This window comes from Phocoena phocoena, chromosome 6 (assembly GCF_963924675.1).
Source record: "Phocoena phocoena chromosome 6, mPhoPho1.1, whole genome shotgun sequence".
In the NCBI taxonomy this organism is placed as follows: domain Eukaryota; kingdom Metazoa; phylum Chordata; class Mammalia; order Artiodactyla; family Phocoenidae; genus Phocoena; species Phocoena phocoena.
The window spans coordinates 94661428-94686341 of NC_089224.1; the positions used below are offsets into that span (position 1 = coordinate 94661428).

General features: G+C 40.3%; 1 protein-coding gene across 1 annotated transcript in view; it reads left to right on the plus strand.

Annotated features, from left to right (window-relative positions):
• SNX30 (sorting nexin family member 30) overlaps nucleotides 1-24914 on the plus strand; it is a 105172-nt gene that overhangs the window by 56032 nt on the left and 24226 nt on the right. The window contains exons 3-6 of the mRNA XM_065879427.1: nucleotides 244-354; nucleotides 12476-12634; nucleotides 16481-16676; nucleotides 18061-18260. Of these exons, the coding sequence (XP_065735499.1) occupies nucleotides 244-354; nucleotides 12476-12634; nucleotides 16481-16676; nucleotides 18061-18260 (666 nt within the window). The remainder of the gene's footprint in view (nucleotides 1-243; nucleotides 355-12475; nucleotides 12635-16480; nucleotides 16677-18060; nucleotides 18261-24914) is intronic.

Genomic DNA, 24914 nt, shown 5'->3' on the forward strand with positions numbered 1-24914 from the left:
TCCTGAGATAGGGGGAAATGAAACCTCGACATTTTCATTCTAGATCCTTGAAATTTTTAACTGGACCCTGTGGCCCGGACTTGTTGTTCCGTGTTGGTAAGCCCTGCCACTTGGCTGGTGCGTTTGGTGGAAGAAAAGCGTGTTCTTGCCCAGGTTATTCAAAGAGAGCTTTTTTCCTTCCATTCTGCCAAGGTATGCTACTCTTCCCTTACCCTGATTTTGTTCCACTGTCCTCATTTGCAGAGTACTCGGGTGGAGTTTGACCTGCCAGAATATTCTGTTCGTCGAAGATACCAGGATTTTGACTGGTTGAGGAACAAACTGGAAGAATCTCAGCCCACTCATCTCATTCCCGTAGGTACTAAGTCAGTACAGCTTGTTACTCACTTTTCCTGCATTCTCTTTTCTGACGGTGTTCACTCAGCTCTCGCCCTTTAAACTATGGATGAACTCTGCCTTACATTTCATACCAGAGTCACCCATCAAATGCACATTTTATGGCTGCTGTATGATACAGTTCGCCTTCAGGGTTTTGATTTCTGATTCGCTATACAGTATACTGGTTTCTTGGGTGGGTTGGGTTAGATTTTCACTTTTATTATAACAATTTTTTGAGGTATGGAGAATCCTAATTCTCATTTGCTGCCTCCTTAAAGACTGTTTCACCCTTCCTAGACTCCATTCTTGCGGTTTGGATAGCTGCCCCCAGGTGGAGAAAGATGTCTCAGATTACAGCTGGCTGGGCTCTCTTTAGACATGGGTATTCTGAGAGCAGGAATCTAGCACACAGTCCACTCAGCCACAGTTTTTCCTTTAAGAAAACAAACCAAAAGCCAGTTAACTATCTATGGAAGAAGCATATGATTTATTTGTTATTTTAGCTGCACATTTTAAAAAGCAAAACTAGAGCAAATAAAATTTAAAAGACTACTTAAAATCAACATATGTATTGAGTACTTCTCTACTTTTTTTTTTTAGTATAAATAACTGTTTAGACCTCAGATGTTTCTTGGGCTTTGGGGCTTTAGGGCAATTTGGATCATAAAACTCTTCAGCAGGGCTTTATCTTTCAGTAAAAACCTTGGCTGGATAACTTCTTAGCACTGCCAGTTTTCCTGCTACCACTGCATCTTCCAGTCTTCCCTTCATGGTTGGAAAAGGCTGACTGTGCTGTGAACGCACTAGCAGTTTTCTTAGTTTTCAAGGCAGAAGTGGCCACGTTGCTAGTGCTGTGATGGGGATGATGGGTTTTGCTTGGGGCTCCATTCTTTCTCAGGGAAACCACTGCCCCCCACCCCACCCCACCTATTCCCTCCGCTCTCCAGGCCTGAGGTTTTGCTTTTCTGTCTTCTAATCACTTAAAAACATGCCAAAAAAGAAACTATAGTTTTAAACAGTTGGAACTATTCCTTAAAATCTTAATGTGGCAAAATTGGCAGCTAGTGAAGTTTTTAAAAACAGACTTTTTATTTTAGAACAGTATTAGATTTACAGAATTATTGCAAAGATAGTACAGCAAATTCTCATAGTCCCCACACCCAGTTTTGCTCATTAGTATGGCGCATTTGTCACAAATAATGAACCAGTAAATGATACATTATTATTGACTAAAAGTCCTTTATTCAGATTTCCTCATTTTTTGCCTGATGCCCTTTTCCTGTTCCAGGATCCTATCCAGGGTAACACATTACATTTAGTCGTCATGTCTCCTTGGTCCCAGGCTCCTCTTGACTGTGACAGTTTCTTTGTTTTTGATGACCTTGACAGTTTTGAGGAGTACCAGGCAGGCATTTTGTAGAATGTCCCTTCGTTGAGATTTGTCTGATGTTTTTCTCATAGTTAGCCTGGGGTGATGTGTTTTGAGGAGGAAAAGCACAGGGGTAAAGTACCATCCTCATTACATCATATGAGGGGTATATACTCTCATTGACAGTATTTTATCACTGTTGATGTCAACGTTGATCACCTGACTTGGGATAGTGCTTATCAGGTTTTTCCACTGTACAGTTACTCTTTTTTCTCTCCCTCTCCGTACTGTACTGGAAGGAAGTTGCTTTTTATGTGTAGCCCACACTATGCATAAGGGGAATTATGCAGCGCTTCCTGGCAACTAGGAGTATATGAAGTTCGGTACTTAAAGACCAAAGGTTAGACAGCGACACCTGCTGGTAAAACATAGTAGACTCATGCATAGACTCTGAAGCCAGAACTGAGAGAATGGAAGTCTCCAGAATGCCCATGGTGGATCCAGAGTATCTTTAAGTCTGGTTTCCTATGGTCTGGATAAAAGCAGTGAGTAGAAGCATCTAGAGAATTAAATTTCTTCATAAATTTTTAGTGCATATCTGCTGTGGAGAGAGATTTAATGTAGGAGAGCATCTCTGACTTAAACATGAAAGTCAGACTGCAGACAAACTCTTTTTTTCCCCCCAAAGAAATTCGTCTTACAGCAGCTTTGCTGGGAGGCGTCTGTTATTAATAATCGACTTTGGTCCTTTTACTAGGCCTTTTTACTGCCCTTGGGAAGGTGAAGGGTAATAAGATAGACAAGGGACTCCTGCCCAGGGGAGTTAACTATCAGATGGAGACCCAGTAAACATGTAACATAATTATTGTTTAAATTTTCATTTCTTTTTTTTTTTAAAGCTTTATTGAGGTATAATTCAGTATACCATACAATTCACCCATGTGAAATGTACAAGTCAGGGGCTTTTGGTATATTCATAGAGCTGTGTAACCATCAGCGCAATCAGTTTTAGAATCTTTTCATCACCCCCAAAAGAAACCTCTTACTTCTGGCCTGTTGCTTCCAAATCCTCTATCTTCCCCATTGCCTGGCAACCACTACTCTACGTGTCTCTATAGATGTGCCTGTTCTGGACATTTCATGTAAGTAGAATCATACACAATGGCCTTTTGTGACTGGGTTTTTTTTCGTAGCATAATGTTTTCAGGGTTCATTCATGTCGTAGCATGTGTCAGTGCTTTGTTTTTATTGTCAAGTAGCATTCCATTCTATGGATATATTATATTCTGTCTGTCCATTCACCTTTGATGGACGTTTGGGTTGTTTCCACTTCTTGGCTGTTATGAGTAACGCTGCTGTGAACATCCATGTGCAAGTTTTTGTGTGGACATATGTTTTCATTTTTCTTGGGTGTATACCTAGGAATATAATTGCTGAATCATGTATAACTCTATATTTAACCTTTTGAGGAACTGCCGGACTGTTTTCCAAAGTGGCTGCATCATTTTATGTATGCACCAGCTGTGTATGAGGGTTCCATTTTCTCTACGTCTGCATCAACACCCGTTATTCTCTTTCTTTTTGATAATAGCCACCCTAGTGGGTATGAAATGGTATCTCTTTGTGGTTTTGATTTGCATTTCCCTGACAGCTAATGATGTTGAATTTTTTTAAAATGTACCTTTATTATTTTCTTTGGAGAAATATCTGTTCAGATCCTTTGCCCATTTTAAAATTGGCTGTGTCTTTTTATTGTTGAGTTAAAATGGTTCTTTATATAATCTAGAAACTAATCTCTTCTCAGATATATGATTTGCAAAAATTTTCTCCCATTTAATGGGTTGTCTCTTTATTTTCTTGATGGTGTCCTGTGGAGTACCAAGTTTTAAAATCTTGATGAAGTCCACGTTACCTATGTTTTCTTTGTTTGCTTGTGCTTTTGGTATTTTAGCTAAGAAACCATTGCTTATTCTTAGGTCATAAATATTTACACCTATGTTGTCTTCTAAAAGTCTTTATAAAAATAATTTATTTTTGTCTGCGTTGGGTCTTCGTTGCTGCGCACGGGTTTTTCTCTAGTTGCGGCGAGCGGGGGCTCCTCTTCGTTGTGGTGCGCGGGCTTCTCATTGCGGTGACTTCTCTTTGTTGCGGAGCATGGGCCCTAAGCACACGGGTCCAGTAGTTGTGGCTCATGGGCTCAGTAGTTGTGGCTCACGGGCTCAGTAGTTGTGGCACACAGGCTTAGTTGCTCTGCGGCATGTGGAATCTTCCTGGACCAGGGCTCCAACCCGTGTCCCCTGCATTGGCAGGCAGATTCTTAACCACTGCACCACCAGGGAAGTCCCTTCTAAAATTTTTATGATTTTAGCTTTTAGAAAATGTAGACCTTTAATCCGTTTTGAGTTTGTTTTTATACAGTTAGTTTTCATTTCTTTAACCAGGGAAGCTACATATCTTCTTATGACTTTATTGAATGTTGGCATTTCTTTAATGAATTGCCTCTTTGTTTTTCTATTTTTTTTCTTAGTGGTTTGTAAACACTCCGTATCTGCGAAGGAAATTAACCCAGTTGAGAATATCTATTTTTTTCTCTAGTTGTCTTTTGTCTTCAGCTTGACTCCATAAAAGATAACAAACATCCCTTCCCTCCCAGCCAAGTTAATTTTTCCCTTACAGTTTCTGGCTTTGAAGCTTGTTTCTAACCTAGGATGTTAAAAAAAAAAAAAAGTTCTGTATTTTCTTCTATTACTTTTATGTCCTCATGTTTTATATTTAAATCTAGAATTTTTTCTGATGCGAGATGGGAGGATCTTATTTTTTTCAGATGGTGGGTTGTTCCAGAACCATTTAGGAGTACTCAGTCGCCGGTGTCATCGTTTGTGTATTAGACTATGTCATGCATTAGATTTGTACATTTTGGGGCTGTTTCTGAACACTTTGGTTCATCGATCTCTTTTCTGTTTCGTGTGGTACACTACTGTAATAACTATAAGTGCAGTGTAACCTGCTACACTACTGAATTATTACAAGTTTACAGAACGTTTCATCATCTGGTTCGATAGGCCCCCATCTATGCCCACAGTAGTCTTTGTTTTCTGAGGTGTTCTGCCTATTTGCACGTTTTGTTTTTCTGGTGAATTTTAGAATCTTTTGAATCAGTTGGAGAATGGCGGGTGGTGGTGGGTTCTTGGGGGTTTTTTGTGGGTTTTTCTTTTTGCCAATTTTAGTTATAGCTGTGGTTAAAAATAGGTGAGAATTCCGAAGCTTTCAGAGTCTATCGCTTACGTTGTGAGCCTGGAGATAAAGTTCCCACTTTTTTTGAGCTTCACTGGAGCCATGTGAAATTGTAGGTGAACAGCCAGCCAGACTGTGGTTCTGGGGAGGCCCCAGGTTCTTTCATCTGCCTCTCCGCATTGGCTGTCCTGAGACCTGCCCTGTTTGCAGCCCCTATGGCTCTGAACTTGGCAGCTTCTGGGGCTCTACTGGGGAAATCCAACCCCTTACTTCCTTAGCCGACTGTTCCCTTGCCTGAGTAGTGTCACAAGATGGTTGATACTGATGGATTTTTCTCTCAATCCAATCTTTTCTGCTTTGTGTCTTTAACAAATTCTGTCCTGTTAACAGTACCTTTATATTTTCTGGTGCTGCAACAGATTTTTCTATTTTTATATTGCTTTGTTTTTCTGGAATTTTAAAAGCAGAAAGAAATAATCATATGTTCTTCAAATGCCAACCTAAAACTAGAACTGTGCTGGATGTGTTATGTTTGTCATCTCATGATGGTAATTCACTTTGTTTTTCTTTGTAATCTAATAGTTGGAGCCACCAGAGAGTCTTCATTGTGACGTGGTTTTTGCTTTTTAATTTATTTTTTGTCTCAGAAGTTGGTTTTAACACCGCTTCATTTACTGGGGCACAAATAATTACACAGCAGAGGGATTTCATGACTCGATGGATGCACATTTTGAAGATGAAACAAATACATTTATTAAAGGCTTTAGTTTTTAATTTCACTTAGAAATTTAATGTTTGCTTCAATTTTTATGAAGGGAGCTTTGCTGGAAGGATGCATTTGTATTTATTATGGACCCAGTTTTGTTTTGGGTAGTGGTAAACTCATGGGAATTAATAGGAAGAAATTCGTAATGCAGCATTTGTTTTTCTTAATATGAAATAATCAGTAAGAAGTCTAACTTCACTTTCTAGTCGGCTCCTTTTTTTTGTACTGTTAAATATATATGCTTTTAGCTTACCAAGTAGATAAGTTAATAAATAGTGAATCATTAGTTGAACTTTCCAGTACCTGAATTAAATCAGGCTTTGTGACTGTTCTTTAAAAAACAACAAACTTTGTCCCTATAATTTTATTGAAGTATATTTAATGTACAATATTATGTAAATTACGGGTGTACAATGTAGTGATCACAATTTTTAAAGGTTACACTGCACTTATAGTTACTATAGAATGTTGGCTATGTTCTCTGTATTGTACAATATATCCCTGTAGCTTATTTTATACATAATAGCTTGTACCTCTTAATCACCTACCCCTACATTGCCTCTCACCTCTTTCCTCTCCCCCCGGTAACTACTAGTTTGTTCTCTATATCTATGAGTCTGTTTCTTTTTTTGTTACAGTCACTACTTTGTTGTATTTTTTAGATTCCACATATAAGTGATATCATAACAGTATTTGTCTTTCTCTGTATGACTTATTTAGCTTAGCATAATACCCTCCAAGTCCACCATGTCGTTGCAGATGGCAAGATTTCCTTTTAACCTTGATGGTTAGGAGCAATATTTTCTGTTAGTTTGATATAAATAGGAAAAATAGTTTTCTGTCAGGTAGTGGGTATGCAGTAAATATTTGTTGAATTGCATAGAAGAAGCAATTTAAAAGCTGACAAGAGGAAACGGGACATATCAAGACTGAGCAAATGAAATCTTTGTCCAGATTTCCCACCCAGAAATAGTAGCTTTTCTGGGACAATCTACTATACTTTTGTTTCATAGATTATAAAATACTTTCTTACAAACTAATATAAAATATGATGTATGTGAAAGTGCTTTACCAAAGTATCAAGTGCTATAAAATGTAAATATTTTAAGATTAAACCTTGAAATATTTAACGGGTTATTGTAATGCTTTGCAGATAGGATTTTTTTAAGGTTCTAACATATATATGCATATATAGTTTAAAAAAAAACTTTTTCATTATGGAAAATATCAAGCATACCAAAGCAGAGAGATTCAGTGCAATGAACCCTCATGTTGTCATCACTTAGTTTCAGCACTTATCAACTCGTGACCAATCTTGTTTCATCTCTGTCCTTACCCACTCCCTCATCCTCACACCAGGTGATTTTTTTTTTTAAGTGACATAAACAACAAAAATTTTTTATCTTGTAGTTCTGGAAGTTAGAAGTCCAAAATCAGTCTCATTGGATTAATATCAAGGTGTCAGTGGAACAGGATAGAAAGCCCAGAGATAAACCCACGCACATATGGTCAATTTATCTTTGATAAAGGAGGCAAGAATATACAATGGAGAAAAGACAGCTTCTTCAATAAGTGGTGCTGGGAAAACTGGGCAGCTACATGTAAAAGTATGAAATTAGAACACTCCCTAACACCATACACAAAAATAAACTCAAAATGGATTAAAGACCTACATGTAAGGCCAGACACTATCAAACTCTTAGAGGAAAACATAGGCAGAACACTCTGATAAATCAGAGCAAGATCCTTTTTGACCCACCTCCTAGAGAAATGGAAATAAAAACAAAAATAAACAAATGGGACCTAATGAAACTTAAAAGCTTTTGCACAGCAAAGGAAACCGTATACGAGACGAAAAGACAACCCTCAGAACGGGAGAAAATATTTGCAAATGAAGCAACTGATAAAGGATTAATCTCCAAAATTTACAAGCAGCTCATGCAGCTTAATATGAGCTGTAGTGAGGTAAGTGTCTGTCGACAGACGAGTGGATGAAGAAGATGTGGCGCATACATTCAGTGGAATATCACTCAGCCATATAAGAAACGAAATTGAGTTATCTGTAGTGAGGTGGATGGACCTAGAGTCTGTCACACAGAGTGAAGTAAGTCAGAAAGAGAAAGACAAATACCGTATGCTAACACATATATATGGAATCTAAGAAAAAAAATGTCATGAAGAACCTAGGGGCAGGATGGGAATAAAGACACAGACCTACTAGAGAATGGACTTGAGGATATGGGGAGGGGGAAGGGTAAGCTGGGACAAAGTGAGAGAGTGTCATGGACGTATATACACTACCAAACGTAAGGTAGCTAGCTAGTGGGAAGCAGCCACATAGCACAGGGAGATCAGCTCGGTGCTTTGTGACCACCTAGAGGGGTGGGAGGGAGGGAGATGCAAGAGGGAGGAGATATGGGGATATATGTATATGTATGGCTGATTCACTTTGTTATAAAGCAGAAACTAACACACCATTGTAAAGCAATTATACTCCAATAAAGATGTTAAAGAAAGAAGTGGGTGGGGGGGCGGTAGGCAGGGCTGTGTCCCTTCTGAAGGCTCTAGGGGAGAATTTGTTCCTTCCCTTTCCAGTCTCTAGAGGCCGCCTGCATTCCTTGGCTCAGGCCTCTTCCTCTTTCTTCAAAGCCAGCAGCATTGCATCTCCTCTCCTCTCTGACATCCGCTTCCATCCTTGCATTTTTTTTTTTAATTGAGATAAAATTCACATAACATAAAGTTCACCGAAGTGTATAAGTCAGTGGCTTTTATTATATTCACAATGTTTTGCAGTCACCACCATCTAATTTCAGGACATTTTCATCACCCCAAAAAGAAATCCCATACCCATTAAGTAATCACTTCCCATCCCCTCTTTTCCCCAGCCCAAATATCATGAATAATGTCGTTTGAACATTTGTTGTACAAGTTTTTGTGTGAAAACTTGCCTTCAATTATTTTGGCTGTATACCAGGGGATGGAATTAATTACTGGATCACATGGTAACTCTACGTTTAAGTTTTCGAGGAACTGCCAAACTGTTTTCCGCAGTGACTGTGCCATTTTACATCCCCACCAGCAAGGTATGAGGGTTCCGATCTCTCTATATACTTGCCAAACACTTGTGATTTTCCTTTTTTTTTTTTTTTTTTCCTTTTATAGCATCCTAGTGGGTTCAGAATGGTATCCCAGGTGATCTAAAAAAAATTTTTTTTTGGCTTAAAACATATGTGGAAGTTTTATGTTTAGTCCACTTCCGTTTTTTGCTTTCCGTTCTCAGTATTTACCAATTAATACAAATAGTTGGCATTCATTCGATATCTACCATGTGCTGGGAGCTGTGTTGAACTCTTTCTTCACTTGTATTATTTCATTTACAGAGTGTAGATGCTCTTGCTTTTACCAGCAATCCAGATTCCTATGCATAGACAACCCAGAAGGTAATTATAAGGGTGAGGCAGAGAGTAGGTATGTCGCTTTAAGGAAGCTTGAAATAGGAAGAAACAAATTTATGAAGCCATGTACATTTGGCAGTAATGATGCTTATTACAGAAGGAAATTCTGTTCGCAGAGGGATTCACCCCAGGGTTCCTTTCAATAGCAAGCTCCCCTGATTCATTAAACAAAGTTCAATGTATTAAATCTGAAGAGTGGATAACTCTTTTCAGAAGGTTATCTGTTACGTGAAGTGAGGCATACTTAATTACTTATTTGCTCATTAGGCCTTTTCCCTAAGTCCTGTTCAGCATAGGCAAATGAGAGTATTGCTCGACAGGACTCCTGAGATAAAAATATCCCCTGGGTTTGGTAGTTACAAAGTCACTGATCATCTTTAAAAGAGCGGTTTCTGCATGAAGCAGGGATAGGGCAGAGAAACGCAGCATTGAAGGCAGTACCAGCGATGGCTTCGTTTGGGGGTGAAGAAAGGTTGGGGGTTGAGAAATCAAGGGGAAGAGTGGAAGTAAAGGTAAATGCTTCTTTTCAAAAAGGTTGAATGAGACAGGAAGGAGAGTGGAGACGATGAAAGGTCAAGAGATAGATTATTTTTTTCTTCAGGTGGAAAGAGAACCAACCATCTTTTTGTAGACTCAGAATAGAACTGTATGAGGAGATGTTGAAGATAAACAGTAGAGAAGGTATAATTAATTGATGGTGGCAGGTGCGTGATAGTGAGCTAATGGGTCAAGGACACAGATGGAATAGTTAGCTTTGGGGAGGGGGCTCTTCTCTACAGCCACTTGAGGCACGGAGGCAAAGGTGGCACCCAGTAGAGTCTTTACTCTTGAGATCTAAAGCATACGGGCTTTCCAAAGCTCTTCAAGTCGAGGCTGTTGAATTCTCTCATACCCAAGTGCTTCCTTTCCAGCAGTGCTGGTGTTGCCAATTTCTAAATATTTGAAAGCTTTCGTGTTATAAATTGGGTTGCTTCTTGGCTTTCTCACTCTAAGTGCTTAGGTTTCCACATTGCCTAAGTCCTTGTTCCTGTATCTTATTTATTTCAGCATTTGTGTGTGTGTGTGTGTGTGCGCTTGGGGGTCTATAACTTAAAAAAAAAATCTCTGTTTTCACACATTACAGAGTTTAAGGAGGTTGCAGACTTAAATGCTTGTTCCAGTTTTTCCATCTCCTCGTCAACACTTGTTCTTTCCTTTCCTGTCTTTCTCTGTCTCTATTATGGTCATCCTAGTGGGTGTGAAGTGGTATCTCACTGTGTTTTGTTTTTTTTTTTTTAACATCTTTATTGGAGTATAATTGCTTTACAGTGGTGTGTTAGTTTCTGCTTTATAACAAAGTAAATCAGCTATACATATACATATATCCCCATATCTCCTCCCTCTTGCGTCTCCCTCCCACACTCCCTCTCCCACCCCTCTAGGTGGTCACAAAGCACCGAGCTGATCTCCCTGTGCTATGTGGCTGCTTCCAGCTAGCTATCTATTTTACATTTGGTAGTGTATATATGTCCATGCCACTCTCTCACTTTGTCCCAGCTTACACTTCCCCACCCATGTCCTCAAGTCCATTCTCTACGTCTGCGTCTTTATTCCTGTCCTGCTCCTAGGTTCTTCAGAACGCTTTTTTTTTTTTTAGATTCCATATATATGTGTTAGCATACGGTATTTGTTTTTCTCTTTCTGACTTACTTCACTCTGTATGACAGACTCTAGGTCCAGCCACCTCACTACAAATAACTCAATTTCGTTTCTTTTTATGGCTAATATTCCATTGTATATATGTGCCACATCTTCTTTATCCATTCATCGGTCGATGGACACTTAGGTTGCTTCCATGTCGTGGCTACTGTAAATAGAGCTGCAGTGAACATTGTGGTACATGTCTCTTTTAATTATGGTTTTCTCAGGATATATGCCCAATAGTGGGATTCCTGGGTCATATGGCAGTTCTATTTTTAGTGTTTTAAGAAACCTCCATACTGTTCTCCATAGTGGCTGTATCAATTTACATTCCCACCAACAGTGCAAGAGGGTTCCCTTTTCTCCACACCCTCTCCAGCATTTATTGTTTGTAGGTTTTTTGATGATGGCCATTCTGACTGGTGTGAGGTGATACCTCACTGTAGTTTTTTGTTTGTTTGTTTGTGGTACGCGTGCCTCTCACTGCTGTGGCCTCTCCCATTGCGGAGCACAGGCTCCGGACGTGCAAGCTTAGTGGCCATGGCTCACGGGCCTAGCCGCTCCGCGGCATGTGGGATCTTCCTGGACTGGGGCACGAACCCGTGTCCCCTGCATCGGCAGGCGGACTCTCAACCACTGCGCCACCAGGGAAGCCCCTCATTGTAGTTTTGATTTCCATTTCTCTAATGATTATCTCACTGTGGTTTTGGTTTGTATTTCCCTAATGACTAATGATGTCGAGCGTCTTTTCATGTGCGTTTTGGCCATTTGTACATCTTCTTTGGAGAAATGTCTACTGGGTCATTTGCCCTTTTTAAAATATAAATGTTCTTTTAATATTTCATAACCAGAACATTTTCAAATTGTGCATTAGCAGATACTCTCTTTCCCTGTGGTGGCAGTAATGAGGAAGGCCTTTTAATCAAGCTGCTATGGAAATAGGTTAAAGCTCAAAGATCCCTTGGAAGCCAGGTAGTTTTAAATTGCCGACAATATTGGCTCAGAGTAAATACGATGGAGAGATTTATTTGAGTGAGGAGTAAAGGAAGTTATATTATTAAGAACCTTTAAGCATAAACCTAAACAAAAAAATTGCCTTAGAAAAGGTATTTTTTTAGATACATGGGTTTCCCTAATGTACTTATTTTTTCATTCACCAAATTCTTTTACCCCTTGAACTGGGAGTAGGATGTTAAGGTATTTAAATAAATTTTTGTGTGGCTGATGTTGTCTGACTCCTTTCCTTTCTTTCTTATCTTGCCTTAACTTTCCCATTATATCACCTGTGCATCAAGCAACGTAAAGATAACTATACTGTCCGATTTACCGGTAGATGTTAACTGACTGTTTTCTGTGTTCCAGGGACCATGCTCTACTGTTTCATTTCTTGTATTATAAAATTGACCGGGTAGTTGTGATTTACTCCACTGGTATTTTTTTTTCAGAAATATTTATACTGATGACTACATAAAGATCTGACCGATGAAGAAAGACTGTTCTTGACAGATGGGTCCTAGGACTTATTTGCTAGCCTGGTTTTTCTTTGGACTTTCTTATCAGTTACTCTGAATATTTTTGTTCATGTCATTGTAGCCACTTCCTGAGAAGTTTGTGGTGAAAGGTGTTGTGGATCGTTTTTCAGAAGAGTTTGTGGAGACCAGAAGAAAAGCTTTGGATAAATTCCTGAAAAGAATTACGGATCATCCTGTGCTTTCTTTCAATGAACACTTTAATGTTTTCCTTACTGCTAAGGTAAGCAGAATTTTTCATGTTCCTCTCCCAGGTTAGCATTCTTTGGGCTCGCTCTTAAAAGCTGTTTTGATCTCTCACAAGCCACCCCTGTAGTGGGTGTCACAGAATTGCTCTGGGTTTGTTTTGTTTTTGTTTTTGTTTCTGGTGCTCATCGGCCCTGGCACGGTTTCCATGTTAGAATTTAGGAGAAATATCCCCCTGCAGCAGTCAAGGAAGTTACAGTAGTTTCACTTACCAAAAGCAGGGATAAGTGTTTCCCTACACACTTAACCGGCGATATTACTGGGTGAGGCCGTTGTGACCAACGGTGGGCACGAAAGGGAAAGAATGTTTATTGAGTGTTTGGTAAGGACATATTTCACAGGAGCCCTGTGAGTATTTGCTTATAGCCTCATTTCACAGGCAAGGAAACTAAAGTTCAGGGCGTGTGTACTAGTTCAGCTGGCATCACTAGGATGTGAAGTAGGGTCATTGTGGCTCCTGAGGCCACAGTTTGCACAGACTGCCCGACCAAGAGTAGTTCAGCATTACTTGCCCACGGCCAAGTTCCTAGCCAGTGGGCATTTCCCAGGCACTTGTATTCAAACTCAAGCTGGCGCCCCCGACTTTTCTCTGAACTTCCCTGTTGGCAGAACTGACCGGCAGCCTGAGGCGCTCGACTCTGATTGTCTGCAGATATGGGAGCTTGTGTTCAGACCCTTGTGCCAGCTTCCCTCTAGCCCCATCTGTTTAGTTTCATGTGTCCTATTCTCACATTCAGGCCATAGGTAATTCATTCCATGTTGGCAAGGGTATTAAGGCCCAGGTACTTTTCAGTTTTCTTTTTCAAAATGGCAAAATGGAGAAATATTTACAGACAACATCAGTGGCCGTCAAGACGTTGGAGGGGATGCCATTCTCCAGACGTAAGAGCCACCTGGCAAAGTCCTCCAGTGTTGTGGGTTTTCTTTTTTACTTTTTCCTGGACCTCAGTTGGCACTTAGCCTCCTTGATGACATTCCTGTTCCTCTTCTTTTTTTTCCCTGGAAACCTTTCCCACACAGGTCAAACTTGTGTTCTTTTTAAAAATAAGTATTTCCTGGTGAACTGCTTCTCGGACGTAGTTCTTCCAGTGACTACACAAAGTAAAATCCACTCTCTTCTCCAAAAGTGCAACTCACTGTCTCACCCAGATTAGTGGTTCGTTGTCCAGGCAGGCCCTCAAGTTTCGTCATTTTTATTGAATAAAGAAAGAGACAAAGGAGGAGAAAGCTTGGACCGCCAGTCGTTAGGAATTTTTGTAAAGAATAAGTAGGAAAGGTGGTTTTTTCTTTTCTTTTCTTTTCTTTTTTGGGTATATGTGGTGTTCATCTGTGGACCAAGCAATATGAACTGATTTTATTTTTAATTTGCTCAATTTTGTTACTGAAGTATAACATACATAGAGAAAAATATACAAATCACAGCTCAATAAATGATCACAAAATGAACATACCTTTATAATCACTACCCAATCAAGACAGAAAATCCCCAGCACACTGGAAGCCTCTCATCTCTGCTCCCAATCACTACCACCCCCCTCCTCCCCAGGGTAAACAGTATCCTGATTTCTATCATCAGAGATAACTGATTTTTTTTTTTAAAGCCCTCCAAAGTCTTAATCAAAATCTAACTTGACGTGAGTGAGTACGGGGGAGTTGGCTTGTTTAAAAACAACAGCCTCCTGCCTTAGTTCAGTTTTATTTGCTGAAGCAAATGCACTAAATAACCTCATCTTTTCTTTTATTTCTTTTTAATTGTGGGAAGATACACATGACATAAAATTTACCATCTTAACCATTTTACAGTGTACAGCTGGGAAATGTTAAGTATATTCACCCTGTCGTACATCTAATCTCCAGAACTTTTTCATCCTGCAAAACTGAAACTCTGTACCCACTAAACAATAACTCCCCATCTCACCCACCCCGTACCCCCATCTTTTCTCTTAAAACGCTTTGAATAACTTGGTCCTTTCCTTAGATAGGCCACTGACATGCTCTGCCATAGTGAACGCAGAAGCTCTCCTCTTCCTTGTGATGACATGATCTTACCACAAATTAGAAGGGTCCTTAAGAAGAAACCACTGATGCTGGGGGAGGTGGAGGATGCTTAGTATCAGCTGTGTTCAAATCAGTGTTTTCATCGTTGGCAGAATGGGTGCAGCAGTCAGATAGGTACGACTAAATAACTGTACTCAACACGTTAATGAACTTGGTTAACTGGGGATTCTTTGTAAAGTGCTACTTGAAGTAGAGTTTATGCAGTCCAGTGAGTCCATTTGGATCGAACCCTGATCCAAAAAAACATTGTGGAGCAATTCCTAGAACTCCAGGGCTTCAGTTACGGTCTTGTGAAAGCCTGGTGCCTACAGGGATGCTTTTATCTAGAGTGTATGAGGTTAGAAGGGGAGATAAGATCATTATTTTATTAAAAATGTTTTTCTTTGGCTGTGGCATGCAGGATCTTAGCTCCCCAACCAGGGATCCAACCCTCGCGCCCTGCAGTGGAATCGCGGCGTCCTAACCACTGGATCTCCAGGGAATTCCCCGAGATGGGATCTTTAGAACATTGTCTCAGGCAGGTGGCATAGAAAGGAAGGACAGAGATGGAGGAGGGAGCTTACAGGAGGTTGCTGCCATTTTTAAGATCGGTGAGCTTCGCATGTATTTCACATGCTGACGGATTAGAAGTTGAAATTATAGACAGGAGAGAAGGGATGGTTGAGAGGGCAAGGGCCTTGGCTGGTGGGGGAAGTGTGGACAGGAGAGGGCAGAATCAAGAGCAGAAGTGAAGGCCTTGGCTGCGTGGAGGAGGAGGACGTGAAATCAGGAGGGATCTACACTTCAGGCACTTTTGGAGACCTGAGCGTGGGATGGTGTGTCACGTGGGAAAGGGCTGTCAGACAGCTGCGTTAACCTCTGCTCTATCCCTACATGAGGCGAGGTCACCAGAAAGCAGTGGCCTTGTGCCGTGTTCCCTTCTCTCCCTGTAGACCTGTCCCTCTAGGACTGGGAATTATCATTCTGTTAGTATCGAGGGTAGACATAAGGAACAGACACCGGCATCTTCTGTAAAACCACTTTTGAAGGCACCATTAAGGTAAGTGACATAGAGCAACGGGAAGATACTGAAGATTCCCCTTAGAGTTTATTGATAGGAAGAAACTTATTTTACCTGGCAGACTAATATGCTTTTTAGGTTTCAGTTCAGTGGAGTATGCAGCTGAACGTATTTCCCATTAATGCCTCAACCAAGAAATCCAGGGTAAAATGTTTTGTCATTGGCAGCATCTATCCTCGGCCTGGGTTTTGTAGCACCACCTTTCCTGTCACTGTCTCCTGCTTCCCACCCTCCACTTCCCTTATATGGCTTTGGTTAGGATATAAATAAATGAATGGAATGAATCTCAGCTCTTGAATTTTGCTCCTAAAGACAATTTAGGATATTTTGTATAGGACAAAGGGACACTTTTTTAAAAACTTGTATTTAAACAGTTGTGTTTAAAGGAAGGTGTACTGGGTGAGTGAACGTGATTGGAAAGGTAGGAGTCCAGCTCTGTATAAAGAGACCTGGGCGTAAAGGTGCAGGAGTATGAGCATGGTGGCTGTGATGGCTGTGATGGCAAGGAGAGGAGACGTGTGTGTGTGTGTGTGTGTGTGTGTGTGTGTGTGTGTGTGTGTGGTGAGCGCCTTAACCTAACTCACCTCCTTATTTTCTGAGTCTTCCATTTCCAAAAGGAAGTTGCCTAAAGGAGTTGGCTTACTGAGTCCTGGCCATGTGAGCAGTCGAGTCCTTTGAGTTTGTTTGTTCATATGTCATCCTTAGGACCTGAATGCCCATAAGAAGCAAGGGATGGCGTTGCTGACTCGAGTGGGTGAGTCGGTCAAGCATGTCACTGGCGGCTACAAGCTGAGGAGTCGGCCTCTCGAGTTTGCAGCCATAGGCGAGTACTTAGACACATTTGCGCTCAAGCTGGGAACCATTGATCGAATAGCCCAGCGGATCATCAAGGAGGAAATAGGTGAGCTCGCTGTTGAGTTCTTGATCAGGCCCAGGGGCCACGTTTGCAGAAATGGCATTCATTGCGCCAAGCAGAATCAAAATGCAGAAATGCTGGAGCAGCAGAACCGGGCCACATTTTGCTTATAAAAGTAATAAATAAATACAAGAAGCGGGGGAGGTAGTTGTGACCAGAGTATAATTTTGCACCCCGTCCCTTGCCCTGCATTTCATCCTTGTGTTTGCTTTCCCCATAGCAAACAACTACTCTGAGCCTCTAGGCTTTTCCACTTTTCTCTGGCTCAACTTCCCTTCATCCATAGCAATGATCATTTAAGAAATAAACTTAAGTATCTTTTCTGGCAGAGAGATGTTTCAAAATGAGAGCAGTGTTAGCCAGAGTTACTATCCTAACGAGCCTTCAGGCTTGAAATCGACTCACCTGCCTGCCCTTGCTTCATTTCAAACCCACCCTTCCTGACCCAGGGAGTTACGAGGCCTTTGTTCTTGCCACCACTTCCTCCCCACCCTTCTCGTGGCCACTTGCTTTTTTGTGTCCCAGAATGTTGGGGCCCTTTGTTTTCTTACACGTATGTAGGCCAAATAGACCTGAACAGTGTTAATGATCATGCTGGCATGTGATGTGAAACACATAGAGAAGGATTCTCCGGTAGTTGCCATCCATTGGTTACTAAAAAATGGCAACAACATTTTGTGGTAATGGCAAGAATCCTGGTGACAAATGATAGGCCAGGTTTTTTTGTGGGGGAAATCAAACAACATTTTTCCTTGTTCCCTGTGCTTTAATTCTCCTTTACCTGCTGTTGGTATCCTGTAGGGCCTGCAGGTTTTAGAAATGGCTTTAGGTACCATCTACACCTAAAGATCATGTGGGGTAAATTCTGATGGGACCAAGGTGTTGGGGTGACCCCTGAATGAGAGAGTTGAGTCTGCTTAGGTAAGACCACATTTCTTGTATCAACTGTTTCCTAAAATTCCATTATTTTTCCATTGTGACTGGTTTTTTTTTTAATTTTTAAAAACACCCCCCTAAACCTATATGAAACTCTACCTCCATTGCCTGTTAAAATATGGCTTCACTGTAGGGGTAGGTGAGTAGGTTTCTAGGAAGATATTTGGTGGATGTAGCTCCCACCACTTTTCCCCCAAAGGCATTGCGGTCCCCATTATCCAGAGGCATGACATTCCTATTATGGAGTAGAGTTGATTGATGTTATAGTGTTAGCTGTAATATCAGCTTTTGGAGATTAAAAAAATTGGTTATAAACAGTGTTGTATTTAAAGGAAAGCATACTCAGAGAGCTCTTGGCTGCATTGGTTATTGAGTCAGTAATACCAGTGATTGCTACCCAGCCGATCTTAATTGGTTTCTCTTCCCCCTTTAGAGTACCTTGTAGAGCTGAGAGAATATGGGCCTGTGTACTCCACATGGAGTGCGTTAGAGGGGGAGCTGGCTGAGCCCCTGGAGGGTGTGTCAGCCTGCATTGGCAACTGCTCTACAGCCTTGGAAGAGCTGACAGAGGACATGACAGAAGACTTTCTACCTGTGCTCAGGGAATATATTTTATACTCTGACTGCATGAAGGTAAGCTGACTCACTTCTTGTGCACTTAGGTACTTTCTTTGTTGTAGTCGTTAATCAAAAAGTAATTGATTATTGCCTATTTGCATGTGGTACAGATTTCCTTCTTCCTGGGTGGGCAGGATCAGAAATGTGGACTTGACCTCATGGACATGTGAAAAGAACACATGGTGAACCAAGTGTGTGAATTAAATGAAAGAAGAAAAGTTTAGAAGAGATTCTTATTAGTGTTCTCTGAGAGTTTGAGAATAGCATCTGCTGATTAAGAACAGTATGTTGTGGAAAAAGAGCAATTGGATAATTAGAGCTCTTGGAGGTTAAAATATGATGGCTGAAATAAAATTGAAAAGTAAAGTTGGAAGATGAGGCTTAGGAAATCTTGGAAAGTAAAACAAATTTTAAAAGTAGTTGGAGGGCTTCCCTGGTGGCGCAGTGGTTGGGAGTCCACCTGCCGATGCGGGGGATGCGGGTTCATGCCCCGGTCTGGGAGGATCCCTCATGCCGCAGGGCGGCTGGGCCCGTGAGCCATGGCCGCTGGACCTGCGCATCCGGAGCCTGTGCTCCGCGGCGGGAGAGGCCACAACAGTGAGAGACCCGCGTACTGCAAAAAAAAAAAAAAAAAAAAAAAGGTAGCTGGAGAGAGGGCAGACAGCAGAAGCAAGAAGAAGAACTACAGTCCTATAGCCTGTGGAATGAAAACCACATTCACAGAAAGATAGACAAAATGAAAAGGCAGAGGACTATGTACCAGATGAAGGAACAAGATAAAGCCCCAAAACAACAAATGAAGTGGAGATAGGCAACCTTCCAGAAAAAGAATTTAGAATAACAAGAGTGAAGATGATCTAGGACCTCAGAAACAGAATGGAGGCAAAGATGGAGAAGATGCAAGAAATGTTTAACAAAGACCTAGAAGAATTAAAGAACAAACAAACATATGAACAATAGAGTAACTGAAATGAAAAGTACACTAGAAGGGATCAATAGCAGAGTGACTGAGGCAGAAGAACGGATAAGTGACCTGGAAGGCAGAATGGTGGAGTTCACTGCCATGGAACAGAATAAAGAAAAAAGAACGAAAAGAAACGAAGACAGCCTAAGAGACCTCTGAGACGACATTAAATGCACCACATTCGCATTATAGGGCTCCTAGAAGAAGAGAGAGAGAAAGGACCCGAGAAAATATTTGAAGAGATTATAGTCGAAAACTTCCCTAACATGGGAGAGAAAATAGCCACCCAAGTCCAGAAACGCAGAGAGTCCCTGGCAGGGTAAACCCAGAGAGAAACATGCCAAGACACATAGTAATCAAATGGACAAAAATTAAAGACAAAGAAAAATTATTAAAAGCAACAAGGGAAAGACAACAAATATCATACAAGGGAACTCCCATAAGGTTAACAGCTGATTTCTCAGCAGAAACTCTACAAGCCAGAAGGGAGTGGCACAATATATTTAGAGTGATGAAAGGGAAGAACCTACAACCAAGAATACTCTACCTGGCAAGGATCTCATTCAGATTTGACAGAGAAATCAAAGGCTTTATAGGCAAGCAAAAGCTAAGAGAATTCAGCACCACCAAACCGTCTCTACAACAGATGTTAAAGGAACTCCTCTAAAGTGGGAAACACAAGAGAAGAAAAGGACCTACAAAAACAAACCCAAAACAATTTAGAAAATTGTAATAGGAACATACATGTCGATAATTACCTTAAACATGGATGGACTAAATGCTCCAACCAAAAGACACAGGCTTGCTGAATGGATACAAAAACAAGACCCACATATATGCTGTCTACAAGAGGCCCACTTCAGACCTAGGGACACATGCAGACTGAAAGTGAGGGGATGGAAAAAGATATTCCATGCAAATGGAAGTCAAAAGAAAGCTGAAGTAGCAGTACTCATATCAGATAAAATAGACTTTAAAATAAAGAATGTTACAAGAGACAAGGAAGGACACTACATAATGATCAAGGGATCAATCCAAGAAGAAGATATAACAATTATAAACATATATGCACCCAACATGGGAGCACCTCAATACATAAGGCAACTGCTAACAGCTCTAAAAGAGGAAATTGACAGTAACACAATAATAGTGGGGGACTTTAACACCTCACTTACACCAATGTACAGATCATCCAGACAGAAAATTAATAAGGAAACACAAGCTTTAAATGACACAACAGACCAGATAGATTTAATTGATATTTATAGGACATTCCATCCGAAAACAGCAGATTACACTTCCTTCTCAAGTGCACACAGAACATTCACCAGGATAAATCACATCTTGGGTCACAAATCAAAACTCAGTAAATTTAAGAAAACTGAGATCATATCAAGCATCTTTTCTGACCACAGTGCTGTGAAATCAGAAATAAATTACAGGGAGAAAAATGTAAAAAACACAAACACATGGAGGATAAACAATACATTACTAAATAACCAAGAGATCACTGAAGAAATCAAAGAGGAAATCAAAAAATACCTAGAGACAAATGACAATGAAAACACAACGATCCAAAACCTATGGGATGCAGCAAAAGCAGTTCTAAGAGGGAAGTTTATAGCAATACAGTTGTACCTCAAAAAGCAAGAAAAATCTCAAACAATCTAACCTTACACCTAAAGAAACTAGAGGAAGTAGAACAAACAAAACCCAAAGTTAGTAGAGGGAAAGAAATCATAAAGATCAGAGCAGAAATAAATGAAATAGAAACAAAGAAAACAATATCAAAGATCAATAAAATTAACAGCTGGTTCTTTGAGAAGATAAACAAAATTGGTAAACCTTTTAGCCAGACTCTTCAAGAAAAAGAGGGAGAGGAGTCAGATCAAAAAAATTAGAAATGAAAAAGGAGAAGTTACAACAAACACTGCAGAAATACAAAGCATCATAAGAGACTACTACAGACAACTCTATGCCAATAAAATGGACAGCCTGGAAGAAATGGATACATTCTTAGAAAAGTATAACCTTCCAAGACTGAACCAGGAAGAAATAGAAAATATGAACAGACCAATCACAAGCAATGAAATTGAAACTGTGATTAAAAATCTTCCAGCAAACAAAAGTCCAGGACCAGATGGCTTCACAAGTGAATTCTATCAAACATTTAGAGAGAGCTAACACCCGTCCTTCTCAAACTCTTCCAAAAAATTGCAGAGGAAGGAACACTCCCAAAGTCATCCTATGAGGCCACCGTCATCCTATGAGGCCACCATCACCCTGATACCAAAACCAGGCAAAGATACTGCAAAAAAAGAAAATTACAGGCTAATATCAGTGATGAATATAGATGCAAAAATCCTCGACAAAATACTAGCAAACAGAATCCAACAGCACATTAAAAGGATCGTACACCATGATCAAGTGGGATTTATCCCAGGGATGCAAGGATTCTTCAATATACGCAAGTCAATCAATGTGATACACCATATTAACAAATTGAAGAATAAAAACCATATGATCATCTCAATAGATGCAGAAAAAGCTTTTGACAAAATTCAATACCCATTTATGATAAAACCTATCCAGAGGCTGGGCATAGAGGGAACCTACCTCAACATAATAAAGGCCATATATGACAAACCCACAGTAAACATCATTCTCAAGGGTGAAAACTGAAAGCATTTCCTCTAAGATCAGGAACAAGACAAGGATGTCCACCCTCTCCACTTTTATTCAACATAGGTTTGGAATTTCTAGCCACAGCAATCAGAGAAGGAAAAGAAATAAAAGGAATCCAAATTAGAAAAGAAGAAGTAAAACTGTCACTGTTTGCAGATGACATGGTTTTATACATAGATAATCCTAAAGATGCCACCAGGAAACTACTAGAGCTAATCAATGAATTTGGTAAAGTTGCAGGACACAAAATTAATGCACAGAAATCTCTTGCACTCCTATACACTAACAACAGAAGATCAGAAAGCGAAATTAAGGAAACAATCCCATTCACCATTGTACCAAAAAGAATAAAATACCTAGGAATAAACCTACCTAAGGAGGTAAAAGACCTGTACTCAGAAAACTGTAAGACACTGATGAAAGAAATCAAAGATGACACAAATGGAGAGATACACCATGTTCTTGGAAGAATCAATATCGTGAAAATGACTATACTATCCAAAGCAATCTACAGATTCAGTGCCATCCCAATCAAATTACCAATGGCATTTTTTACAGAACTAGAACAAAAAATCTTAAAATTTGTGTGGAGACTCAAAAGATCCCAATTAGCCAATCCTGAGGGAAAAAAATGGAGCTGGAGGAATCAGACTCCCTGACTTCAGACTATACTACAAAGCTATAGTAATCAAGCCAGTATGGTACTAGCACAAAAACAGAAATATAGATCAATGGAACAGGATAGAAAGCCCAGAGATAAACCCACGCAGCTGTGGTCGCCTAATCTATGGCAAAGGAGGCAAGGATATAAAATAGAGAAAAGATACCCTCTTCAATAAGCGGTGCTGGGAAAACTGGTCAGCTATATGTAAAAGAATGAAATTAGAACACTCCCTAATACCATACACAAGAGTAAACTCAGAATGGATTAAAGTCTTACCTAAATGTAAGACCGGACATTATAAAACTCTTAGAGGAAAACATAGGAAGAACACTCTTTGACATAAATCACAGCAAGGTCTTTTTTGACCCACCTCCTAGAGTAATGGAAATAAAAACAAAAATAAACAAATGGGACCTAATGAAACTTAAAAGGTTTTGCACAGCAAAGGAAACTATAAACAAGATGAAAAGACAACCCTCAGAGTGGGAGAAAATATTTGCAAATGAATCAACAGACAAAAGATTAATCTCCAAAATATATAAACAGCTCATGCTGCTCAGTATCAAAAAAACAACGCAGTTCAAAAATGGAGAGAAGACCTAAATAGACATTTCTCCAAAGAAGACATACAGATGGCTAAGAGGCACGTGAAAAGCTCTCAGCACCACTAATTATTAGAGAAATGCAAATCAAAACCACAGTGAGGTGTCACCTCACACTGGTTAGAATGGGCATCATCAGAAAACATACAAACAGTGAATGCTGGAGAGGGTGTGGAGAAAAGGGAGCCCTCTTGCACTGTTGGTGGGAATGTAAATTGATACAGCCACTATGGAGAACAGTATGGAGGTTCCTTAAAAAACTAAAAATAGAATTACCATATGACCCAGCAATCCCACTACTGGGCATACACCCAGAGAAAAACCATAATTCAAAAAGACACATGCATCCCAGTGTTAACTGCAGCACTGTTTACAATAGCTAGGTCATGGAAGCACCCTTAATGCCCATCGACAGATGAATGGATAAAGAAGATGTGGTACATATATACAATGGAATATTACTCAGCCATTGGGTCATTTGTAGAGATGTGGATGGACCTAGAGACTGTCATACGGAGTGAAGTAAGTCAGAAAGAGAAAAACAAATACTGTATATTAATGCATATATGTGGAATCTAGAAAAATAGTACAGATGAACCAGTTTGCAAGGCAGAGGTAGAGACACAGATGTAGAGAACAAACATATGGACAACGAGGTTTCCCTGGTGGTGCACTGGTTAAGAATCCGCCTGCCAATGCAGGGGACACGGGTTTGAGCCCTGGTCTGGGAAGAGTCCACATGCTGTGGAGCAGCTAAGCCCGTGCACCACAACTACTGAACCTGTGCTCTAGAGCCCGTGAGCCACAACTACTGAGCCCGTGTGCCACAACTACTGAAGCCCACGTGCCTAGAGCCTGTGCTCCACAACAAGAGAAGCCACCGCAATGAGAAGCCCACACACTGCAACGAAGAGTAGCCCCTGCTTGCTGCAACTAGAGAACGTACATGTGTAGCAACAAAGACCCAAAGCAGCCAAAAATAAAAAAAATTAAATAAATTTATATTTTAAAAAAATTGTATGGACACCATGGGGGGAAGCGGGGGTGGGTGGTGGTGGTGGTGTGATGAACTGGGAGATTGGGATTGACATATATACACTACTATGTATAAAATAGATAACTAATAAGAACCTACTGTATAAAAAATAAAAGTAGTTGGAAAGTAGAACAAAAATGCAAAAATACTGAAAATGTGAAAGAATGATAAGAGACGTGGAGGGTTAATCTCAGAAGTTCAGCATCCAACTGATAGGAGTTCCTGATTGAGAGAACAGAGAAAACTGAGGGAAGGAAATTATGAAAGAAATAATACAAGAAAATCTCCCTAAGCTGAAGGCCGTTACAGGTTAATTACCCAGCAAAAGGAATGGACAGAGAACCAATGCAAAGCATATCATTGTAAAATTTTAGAACAAAAGTGGTAAGGATCAAATGCTTTAATGTCCACATTAGAAACTGCCCCAGTCTGCACTTAGACTGGTTGGAGAGCATAGCTTCTGGGGACTACTACGATTGTAGACAAGGTTCATCTTGTCTAACTTGCTCATTTTATAGATGAAGAAGCAGAGCCCCATGGGTAGATCTTTTCTCTGTTCCATGGCCCCAATTCTCATGAGCAGCCACCTTATATTTGTGTCTTTACTGTTGGCGAGAGAAACTGGATCAGTTCCTGCTTTTCAAAGCTGAGGCTCAAATTATCTCTCTCTAAGTATAATTGTGGCTGGGTACATTCTGTTCCCTTTGGAGGCAGAGAG